General features: G+C 40.7%; 3 protein-coding genes across 3 annotated transcripts in view; 1 reads left to right on the top strand and 2 right to left on the bottom strand.

Annotated features, from left to right (window-relative positions):
* Positions 1-507: 507 nt before the first annotated feature.
* Positions 508-1,172, top strand: LOC6650701. The gene is made up of 2 exons (XM_002073132.4): positions 508-587; positions 667-1,172. The coding sequence occupies exons 1-2, from the start codon at positions 581-583 to the stop codon at positions 1,104-1,106; spliced, it is 447 nt and encodes a 148-aa protein (XP_002073168.1). The 5' UTR covers positions 508-580; the 3' UTR covers positions 1,107-1,172.
* Positions 1,173-2,255: 1,083 nt separating this feature from the next.
* On the bottom strand, positions 2,256-4,157 carry LOC6650700 (protein HGH1 homolog). Its single transcript, XM_002073131.3, has 5 exons — positions 4,018-4,157; positions 3,727-3,914; positions 3,169-3,663; positions 2,884-3,101; positions 2,256-2,446 (listed from the first exon to the last, which is right to left on the bottom strand). The coding sequence occupies exons 1-5, from the start codon at positions 4,100-4,102 to the stop codon at positions 2,335-2,337; spliced, it is 1,098 nt and encodes a 365-aa protein (XP_002073167.1). The 5' UTR covers positions 4,103-4,157; the 3' UTR covers positions 2,256-2,334.
* A 1,153-nt stretch (positions 4,158-5,310) lies between these two features.
* Positions 5,311-10,806, bottom strand: part of LOC6650699 — a 30,332-nt gene continuing 24,836 nt past the window's right edge. Inside the window, exons 3-8 of the mRNA XM_023179945.2 lie at positions 10,090-10,206; positions 9,335-10,019; positions 9,005-9,264; positions 8,794-8,938; positions 8,583-8,732; positions 5,311-8,522 (exon numbers count right to left, since the gene is read on the bottom strand). Coding sequence (XP_023035713.1) covers positions 5,676-8,522; positions 8,583-8,732; positions 8,794-8,938; positions 9,005-9,264; positions 9,335-10,019; positions 10,090-10,206 — 4,204 coding nt within the window. The 3' untranslated portion in view covers positions 5,311-5,675. The remainder of the gene's footprint in view (positions 8,523-8,582; positions 8,733-8,793; positions 8,939-9,004; positions 9,265-9,334; positions 10,020-10,089; positions 10,207-10,806) is intronic.

Here is a 10,806-nt window from a genome sequence, read left to right as displayed (position 1 = left end):
GATATGATAATTTCTGTTCTAAGAATCGTTATCAACTAAAGTACTTAGAAAGCAAAGTAAAATTCGTGACCAAAATATATCAACTCTTAGCCAAGAATGCCTAAAAATTTCTCTTCTGGAGTAGAATTTTAATCCATAAATTGCTATTCAATTGATCTGGAAATTGTTTTCAATGTATTAGACATTTGATTAGGTATAACATAGATGGCGTCATCAATCTATTAACTAATGACTTTTTCGCTTTGCAAGATGCAAATACACTAACTTTGTTTGTTCCCCCGTCCATCCGCAAGAACATAAATTAAGCCATAAATGTCTAAATAAAAATGACACGTTAGGTGTTAGGTACATACTTGTTCCTGATATGGTTTTTAAAGTACCAATCTATAGACTCTAGGTAGAGCTGCTGATTTAAGGTTTGACTCACTTCAATTTGTTGGCTCACTTATCGCTCCTAGCCCATCCGGATAAGGTGATAAGGTCTATCGTCTGGCCTGGCTACAAAGTTTACACACGACAATTTTACTTGCTTACGACCAGCTAACATCAGTTTAAAGTTAAAAGCCAAAACGAACACACAATGAGTGGTAAGAAGCGTTGGCAGTCTCATGCAAGAAGCGTAGCCGAAACTCAATTCTTTCTATTTGGATCCTTTTTGTTCTACAGAACACAGTTGGTCGCACTACAGCCACGGCGCTGTGCCACAGGGGGCCATTGTGGCTGGTCATGATTCAGATGGCGATACTATTTACGTTGGACGCGCATTCTATAACAATGATCTGCTGCCCGCTAAGGTGATCCCCAATAAGGGTAAGGCTTATGTCGCCTACGCCCGCGAAGAGGTTGAATTGGAAAGCTACGAAGTGCTAAGTGGACACAACTATGTATGGCTACCGGCTGAGAATGGTGAAGTTCCTCACGGAGCTGTGCGTGTGGGACGCAATGTCGATGGTGAGGATCTGTATGCCGGACGTGGCTATCACGCTGGTGCTTTGACCGTGGGCAAGGTGCACCCATCTCACGGTTGCCTCTACATTCCCTACGATTCCGATGAGGTTAAGATCTTTGCCTATGAGGTGCTCTCGCGTCGCATGGAGGCTAGATAAGTTTGCAAATCTTTATATACCTTCAAATTGTTGTGACAAATAAATTGACATATTTTTTTTCTATAACCATAAAACCCGTTTCTTATCGATTGGTCATAAAAATTATATTACTTCCCTTATCTTCATAGTGGTAGCCGAAATTGTTTCTATTTTTGTTTGATTGTGACACTTTTTTCGGTCGATTCTACAAATAATACCTCTATATAAATAGTTTACGTCAGTTTGCAGTTTTCGTTGGGCCCTTCTGTTGGAAAGCAGTTATAAGTTAACAAATTCACAAGAAAGAACACTTGAAAGCTATTAACAACTAAGTTCTCAACTTGCAAATAAATTATATTTATATGTATCTAGCAAAAAAGTTTAACTAAATTTTTGATATAGTAATTAAAAAGCAAAAAAAAAAAAAGAATAAAAAACCAATAGGACCAAGCTAAAAATAAAAAACCAAAGAGAATTAACTCTATGTGCAAAGCTAATGAACAAAATAAATAGCAATAGCATTTAATGACAAAAACCTATTAAAAACTTGAAAACTAAAACAACAACCACAAAAAAAAAACGAAAAAACAATGAAACTTTTCATAAATTTCTACAAGTTTTTGCTTAGACAAAGTGAGCTTTGCAATGGTTTCTGCTAACAAAAACAAAAAAGTTTCACACAATAAAAGTTAAAGCCATAAATAAAATCGCTTGCCTGCAAAATGCAAAAAGTTAATCAAAAAAGAAAAAGAAGAAAAAAAACAAGTAACATTAAATATTCACAAATTACACAAATTATTGGCTAGTTAACTTAACTACAAAAATTCTCAATCACTTTTACACACTAAAACACATTCATACAAATACAGAACGAACGACCAAGCAAATAGATCAAATGAAAAGTTTCAATGGCAAATTGCTACAAAAGAATTTTCGAATGCAAATGTATTTAGCACATAAGAATAACTTTATACATATACATACAAGAAACTTTATATAATACAATATTTAAATTTAGGCCTCAATTGAATTGAATTTGTTTCTCTTCTTTGCATTTAAATGCGTGCGTATAACTTTTTCTAGGGCAAAAGCAATCCACACACAAAATACACACAAAAACCAACAAAAAATAAAAAACTATAAGCATTTTCTGAATAAAAATTGCATAAATTTCAATTTCGCGAGAATGCTTTGTTATTTTTGTTGTTTATTAATTCTAAGATTATGTACAAAAAAGAGAGTCAACGAATTAATCTAACAGACTTTTCACATAGGCAGCATCTTCTTGGACAAACTTTTCCGATTGCTCAGCTGATACTTCAATAGTTTTATAATTATCCAGACCAATCTCATCCTCTTTCCTAAAACGAAAATAACATTCAGATCATTTCTTTATATGGAAAGTTATGGCAAGTTAATGAAAGCCAATGAAATGGAACGAGTGAGAAGATTATGTGCTAAAGGTAGTTATGAATTTAGCAAAAACAAAAATAAAGGTTTTGTAGGATAGAAATTTTATTTAATGTTTTAACAATACAATAAATACGACCTGTTGTTTCTATGTCAGCTAGGTTAGTTGTAACAATAGAGTGAATTGGGATCCCCGAAGTTTCTTTTCAATAAAAAAGTACTTCATTAAAATGAAAATAACTGATGCTAGTCAAAGTCGACACATCATTGTGAAACTCAACAAAAAGGTACATAAATATAATTAAACCCAGATGAATGAGCCCACAGAATGAACAGAATGAGATACAGAGATAGGATAAATAAACTCAAAGAAATTCATTTGACTTACTTGATCAGAATGTCCACCACGTTTTCACAGGCCAATAGGCACTCGCTATCGCGTCCAAGTTTAGCTTCCCATTTGTGGTATTCCCTTAATATTTCATAGACACCTTTGGCACGCAAAATCTCTCTGGTGCGGCGAGTGGCGCAAAGTTGTAGCAAACATTCCAAGAGCATTTTACGCAAATCTGGATCCGTTTCTCGTGTCTTAGTCTCGGGCAGGTACTGTAAATTAACACAAATTAATAAAGGAAATGAATTTTAATGCAGATATGTGTAAAGCTCTACTTACCTGTAATTCAATAGGCAATTTGTCATTATCCTCATCATTGAACTCTTCGGGTCCGCACAGTGGTTGCAGTATGGCCACTAATATATTATCTCCTTCATTTAGTATTATATCATGATATACCGAATCGAAGCAGACATTTTTTAAGATGCCAATAGTGCCGCCACGGCGTACTACATTCTCCTCAAAGGAGGCAAATGGCAGGAGTTTTTCTAGCAGCTGATATCGAGCATGGCAACACAGTTCTCGTCCTCGCGAGACCTGCGTGAGATTACAGAATATTGGCGCCAGATAATGCAATTTACAATTCTTTTTGTTATAATCCAATTTGGCAAAGGCTTTGGCCAATTGAGGTAGAGTCGCCTCCAGTTGATTAAGAATTTCAGGGACCAAAGATTCACAACGAGTCAAATTACTGAGCACCATACTCCAAGCATCGGCGAGGCCGGCCTGTTCATCGCATATTTGTTTCGAAGCTATGTCCACAATGGCAAAGGTCTAAAAATTTGCGATTAAAGGGAATGATTATTGCAATTCGCACAGATCTCGTTGACGTCTTACAGGTTGTATCTGTTTAGCCAATGCAAAGATTTTGAGAGCTCCTTCTTCCTCGGCTGTTAAATTGATCAGGGTGAGCACAGCATCCTTGGCCACCGTCTGATTCTCGTCAAAAGTGAGACCGAATATGGCCATCAGCATGTCGTCCAGTGAGAGAATAGCCGCCTTGCCGTCTGAGCTTCCAGTAAGTCCTGAGATATAGAACATTTTGTGAGTAATATAGTCCATCCTAATGTTTTTGTGCCGGCTTACATAGCTGTAAGGCTTACATAGCCGGCTTACATAGATACTGACCCAAAACATGTGTTAAGGCCACTGCCTTGAGGTCCAGACGTTGTTTAGGCTGCATAAACTGTATTAGTTCCTTTACACTGTCCATTTTTGTAATTTTTAATTTTATATTTAATATTTTTGTTTATAAAACACGTGCTAAAAACATAAAACATAAACACAACATTACTCGCGAACTCGAACATGTTTGAGCGGTTTACTCACATGTTCGAGCGTTTTACTCACGCGACTTTAAACGCTCGGCGCCAGAACAGTGTGACCAGTTTGCATATACAAAAAAATGCATTTTGAGCTTCTAACTCAAAACCAAGCTTGCCAGACTACTTCATTTATGCTGCCAGATATTTTCTGGGCTCCAAATTTAAATCACAAATTTGAAAAGGTGTTTTGCCATCCTTGTTGAAATTCACATTTTTCGCCTTTGGTTTATTTATTGAATTTATTCATTACAATTTTCCATATATATTTTAATTTGTTTTGCTTTTATATCATAAACAGTTACATGTTTCACATTGTACATTTTGTTTAATATTTTATGCTTACTTAATATTATTAATATGTATTTGTAGTTGTATTTATAGTATATGTATGCATATTGATATATGTATGTAATATGGTTATTCTTATTATGCGTGTGTTTTAACAAAAAAGAAAACAGATAAGAAAAAAACAATAAACTAAATATTTGATTATATCCCTTATTTATGTTATTATTTTAATATATATTTAATTGCTTGTTCTATTTGGTTAATAAGTAGATTTATTTACGTAAATTAAAGCTACAACTTAGTGTGCACGTTCTTACAGCAACAAAATGACACATAAACAATAACAAAAATTATAGTATATTATTAACAAATACAAAAACAAAAATGTTATGTAAATATATATTTTTGTTACAAACAAATGCTAAGAAAAAGAAACTATAATTTATATTAAATTTTCTTTTTTTGTTTTTGCTTTCTTTTTGTTTATATCACAAGTTAAAATTTTGATTATTGTTTGGTCAATTTTTGTTTTTGTTTTTACATATTAAATGTTATACTCGTATATTTACATTAGTGAGAAATATACTAAATACCATAATTAAATATGTAAATGTATATATATATTTATTTATTAGATAAAGATGTGTTTAATGTATATATAAATTGGTCTATAATCAAGTCATGGTGTTACATACGAGGAGTTCTAAGAAGGAGGAATACGAGTATACATCAAACATTATTTAGTTTAGAGAGTTTAAAATTAGTTCGAGATAGAGATTAAATAGAAATTCGAGTTAGTTGCATGCGGTTTACATTTGAGAAGTCAAAGAAGAACAAAATTTATTCGATTTAATCGGACTAAGGAAAGTTATTATAATATAATATGTATATTAGTTAATATGTTTGCGCTGGAAAATGCCAGATGGATATGTGAAAATCGAAATTGGTTTTATTTTTTTTTTTTTTTTTACATTTTCCTTAGTCATTCTCTTTTAGATCCCTTATTTTTGAGCTTCCATTTTGGAATTCAGACCAACGACTCTCTAACATTGGTGTTAACCTTTACCTGTAAAATAGTTAGTTAGATTTTGTTCAAATGTTAGTCGTATATGAAGTTTTATATATAGAGAGTTGATTAGTTATAGATATGTTAGGATCGTTTCGTTTCGAGGGCTATGGCGAAAAGACCCTTAAACTTCGTAAAAGGGTGGCCAAAACATTGGCCAGACACTCGGCCTGCAGGGCCAATTGTCCGGCACCGATCGGGCCAATCGGCACTCCAACAAGTTCACGAAAACTGCTGGCCACATCGTGCACCTTGAGTACAATGTTCCGAGTCTGCAGCGGTGCCGATGTATGCCTGGTCATGTCTTGGGCCAATTCGGTTATCCGTCTTATAGCCGTAAGACAGGAGGTCAGGTGATCGGGCAGGGTAATCAGCGTCATATCTGACATAGAGGCCACCAGGAATTTGCTGGCTGTCACCAAAGCCAATGTCTGTTCGGTCAGTTCATTGCGCGCTCTTTGGAACTTCTCTTCATCGATGCTAGAACCGCCACCCGCTGACTGGGCAGCTGAGCATTGAGCAGCTACTTGGTCAAGCTTAATCAAAAGTCCAGCCATGGCTATGTCGGTCTTGGCCAGCAGTGCATCGCCATCAATCAAATGCCCATTCTTGATAAAGAGCTTCTCGCCATAGATTGGCTGCGGCTGCGGCTGCTGTTGCTGCTGCTGCAGCGGCAGTTGTGGGGGCTTCTTTGGTATCACTGGTTGTTGTAGTTGTTGTTGGTGAAGGTAATGGTGGTGGAGTTGGTGATTGGTTTGCTGGGAGGCGGGCAGACGTGCAGTGGCCGGTATGGGCGGTGGTGTATAGACCGCGGGCGTGCCATTGACTGGAACTGAGACTGGTACTGGACGTGGGCGACTGGCAATGGGCGGCAACGGGGGTTTCTTTGGAGCACTCACCGTCACTGGAACTGGAACTGTAACTGCATCGCGTGGTGGTAATTGTGGTGGTACACCGGCCACAATAACACCTGATCCCACAACCAATCCTCCTCCTCCTCCTGCCGCTGCTGTTGCCGTCGTGGGTGTGGTGATCCTCACTTGCTTTTTGGGCGAATAGCGTTGCATAAGCTCGGCACTTTTGGGTGGACGAGCCGGCGGTGGTGATATATCCCCACTTGTCGGTGTACGTGGCGGTGGCTGCAATTCCAAGGTAGTTTCATCCTTCTTTGAGGTGGGACAACAGCTGAATTTACTCTTTCTCTCCACTGTGGCATACTCTATGACATGCGATGGCTCCGGTTCTTTGGTCCTAAAGTTGGCAATGCCATTGCCAGTGCCATTTGTGTTTAAAGTTTGAAAGAACTCACGCTTGGCTTGCACAGAATTGCTATAGAGACATTCAGGTTCTTCTAAAGGCTGCTGCTGCTGTTCCTGTTGATTCTCTAGATTTGGAGGTGGTGGAATTATAAATGACATTATCTCTTCAGGCGTTAGTTCCTTGGCGGGAGTTGCTTTCTGTGTAGGTGGAGCCACCATGATTTTCTGCAGGAATTGATCCAACTCTTCGGCCTTGCCTTCAAAACCTTTGGGTGGAGCGGCATTCATCAGTGACAGCGAGTCCAGTTCATCGGGAGTTTGTGGTGGTGGAATGGCACGTAGATCTATGAGATCCGTATCGGTCTCAATGAATGTATCCTCTCGCACTTCAAAGCCATAGATTTCGGACAGCTGGCGAGCAGCTACATCAGTATCAGCGGAAGTGGCATTGCTGATTTCCTTCAGCTGCTGCAGATATTCCCTTAGATTGTAATCCTTTGTTTCGTTCGCCAAGGCACCGGCGGCACCAAAATGATTGCCATCCGGACTGTGCAAACCGAAACTGCTACGCTGGGATAGTGGTTGCTTCACCGGCGCACCACCACCACTCTGAAGTAGCATAATTTGTGGTCTCCTGGCTGTAGGTGATTGAGCAGGCGATGCCACCGACTCCGAGTCACTTTCGCTCTGAGAGAAATCATTGCCCAAGGCCTGCAAATCACTCAAGAGTTGACTAAAACCATTCAATTTCCTTTGCGGTCTCGGGCTGGATGTGCTGCACAGACTAGGCTTTCTCTTGGGCGTAGCTGGGGTGGCCGGAGCGGATGAGGAAATCGGTTGTGTTTCTGGTATCGCATTTAGACCCTGAGCTATGCCACTCAGGTCATGATTAATAGTTTCCGCTAGCAAAGTCAATGAATCGCTATGCTTGAGAGGATTTGGTGGACCCAGGGCCAGGCTGTTGACATTCGAGTCTTCGGTGGAAGAGACCTTACTGCTGTTCAGACTATCGCAATCGCTGTCAAACTCCAGCATGGCTATGGCCTGTCCCTGGCCCTGCTCCTGTTCACTGAGATATTGTTCAGAGGTTTGGACTAGTTGCTGCAATTCTTGTACTCGCCGCAGGACCTGCTCATTCTTGGCCTCCACTGCCAACTGATGATGTTGAGTGCTGCGTCCTTCACAGTAATTACTGCCACTGCTGTCACTCAAGCCGGAATCCTTAGCTGCCTCCTCAAGCAGTTCGGTAGCCATAACACTGTGCAAGTCCAGATCCATGCCATAGGGCAGAGAGGCGCCAGTCGCCTGTTGTTGTTGGGATAGAATTGCTTTCTGGGGCATCGGGTGATACGGTGGCGTCATTAAGAAATTAATGCTATGGGCACGTGTGTGGAAGGGAAGCAAATAACTCCAACCCGCTGGTAGAACTGTGTGCTGAGAGAGAAAAGCTGGTGCACTATCCGTATCATCGCCAGCCAAATCATGTTCCCGATCTCGCAGCACATTTAACATGTTGCCCGTTAGCAGACGATAGTAACCACTCAACACTAGACTAAATTCACAGGCATCCCGATCCTCCATGATAAATTTGACAGCACGATCTCCCAACATAAAGATGGATACACTGCAAGTGACATCGTCCTCACGATGTACCACAACATGGGTAAAGTCCTCAATCGCTGAGATGGGTTGGGGCTAATAAAGAGAAATGATTGTAAAGATTATATGGAAAATGAAACCGTTTCAAGGACTCACCACAGAATTACGGGCACTGGATATTTGACTTAGGCCAAAGCGCGGACTCACAAGCAGGACACGCTCAACGCCTTCTCTTTGGTTTGTGCTAAAGCATTTGGCTCCATAGCTGGGTAAACTAGCAATTATATCTAAATAATGGAGTTTGGCCTGCAATCGAACATTAACCATTAAATAATTTCAGATAAATCTAAGCGAAATTCAATTTTACCTGTAGCTGGGTAAGAACCTTGCTGGAAGATCCTGTCATCTCTGCATTCAACTTAAGAAAATGTGATATTAGACGTCGTAGTTCCTTTCGTTTCATACCCTCACACAGGGTGACGGGAACAAAACGTTCTAGGCCGAACTCGCGTCTGGGGAAAAGGCATAGAGAATTCTCATTGAAGTCAGGTCCTTTAACGTAAGGAAGTTAAACTTACTCGACTAGTTTGACGGTTAGCTTGGCGGGCGAGAAATTGTTGGCCAGAGCATGTTGATGCATGTGCAGGGCGGCCAAACGAAGAGCTAATTCCGGTTGCAATTCAGGAGCAAAACGTTCCTGGCTCACATCATTGCAGCACTGCATATATAAATAATCCAACGCCTGCAGATCCCTTTGAGCCAGTTCGGCAGCCGAAATGGGCACAAAAGTAATCCGAAACAGACAGCGCAGTTTATGGGCCCCAGGACGTGCGGCAATCTAAAGAAAAGAGAAAATGACGACTAATAGACAACAAATATGAGAGAGAGATATGTATGTAGGAACCTACCCTGGCTAGCGACTCCTGGGGATCAAGGAGAGTTAACTTGTTGCGCTTTAGACTCTTGACATGTTCTAGGACCAGACTAAAGAGTTCACCACAGCAGAGGCAAAGTTTATCCAACAGGGAACTGACCACATCCTGCACAGTGGTGGTGGCATCATATTTAAATGATTTGGTTTGTCCATTCTCTAGAAAAACCTTGAGCACATTTGCCATAGGCGGCACACAAATATCGCCCAGGGAGAATGCCGATGGCGGAAACAATGGAGCTCCATTGACGCACACACTCTCGGCGAATCGGACACGACTTGGCCTTGTTTTTAGTTTGGCTCGCTTGCCCGCGGACAGAAGTGTCGACTTACGACCCGGTAGAACACAATGGGCCATGGGCTGGCAAACGAGTAGATTGACTTGCGTTTCACAAGCCCGCACCAGCTGTATTACATGATCTCGCGGAGCATCCTTCACATCCTCTCCATTGACAGCCAAGATTTGATCCCCAGGCTGGAGCTTGCCAATGCTGGGACCACCTTCGGTCACAAAGCGAACAATCACGGGTCTCTCACTGCCGGCCACGAAACCAAAACCCAGACTTGCATTGCGTTGCAATTGAACCTGACGTGGCTCTGGTGGATGCTCATCCCAGCGTATACATTCAGGTGCCTCATACGTGGTGGTCTTGTTTATATGGCTGCAGAAATATTGGCACATTATTATTATATTAAGGGTACTCCTTGTCAATTAGGCCAAGTCACACTTACTTGATGTAGTAGGATAGACCCTTAGAGTCTATGGCACGTTCCCAACCATAGGACAGCTCTTCATGCTTGCTCCAATCCTCACACGAAGGAAGCCATCCTGATGTTTGAGCTATATGGCTAAATAGGGTAAAGAAACAGAAAGTGATGAGACATTTAATCTTCAATTGAGTTTTAAAACTTAAGTTCACAGCACTAACACGCCAGTAAATCGAATTTCTAGTCAAGTATAAGTTGAATCGACAATTGGCTCTTTCCTTTTGTGGTCGAGATGAGAATTTTCATGGCACATGCACATAATAATTAGATGAGATGACACCCGACATGTGACCCTGAACTTGTTTGCTTCCATATCAGAAACCCCATTTCCTTGAATACCGCCCATCCTTTCCTTTGCCCCCATCTCCCCAAAAATGTAAATACCACTGTGTTGAGTCTCCTTTGTTTCCGTCCCCCGCCCCTCCCACAACTCTGCCCAACTCTGGGCTAGCAAAATGCATTTCAATTGGCATTAATCAACGCTAATTGGGTTATTTGCTCGACTATGCAATAAACTGCAGCAGTAATCGGGCCACAAGAGCAAAACCCACACCCCAGACCTCAAACCCCAAAACCCCCCAATGCAAAACCCAATACAATCTAATTCGCAGTCAAACCCAAAAGCAAAAACAAGCAGCTAACCCACTGGCAAACAACCCACCTTGGTGGCTTCCGTTGCTG

Source organism: Drosophila willistoni, chromosome 3R (genome assembly GCF_018902025.1).
Source record: "Drosophila willistoni isolate 14030-0811.24 chromosome 3R, UCI_dwil_1.1, whole genome shotgun sequence".
Lineage (NCBI taxonomy): Eukaryota > Metazoa > Arthropoda > Insecta > Diptera > Drosophilidae > Drosophila > Drosophila willistoni.
This window is presented reverse-complemented; position numbering and strand designations above follow the sequence as displayed.

Excerpts from the sequence above, each read along its gene's own strand:
- LOC6650700 (XM_002073131.3), bottom strand. The coding sequence starts at position 4,102 with ATGGACAGTGTAAAGGAACTAATACAGTTTATGCAGCCTAAACAACGT. Across the intron at positions 3,102-3,168 it reads AATTGCCTATTGAATTACAG|TACCTGCCCGAGACTAAGAC; the intron begins GTAAGTAGAGCT and ends GTTAATTTACAG. Across the intron at positions 2,447-2,883 it reads GTGGTGGACATTCTGATCAA|GAAAGAGGATGAGATTGGTC; the intron begins GTAAGTCAAATG and ends TTTTCGTTTTAG.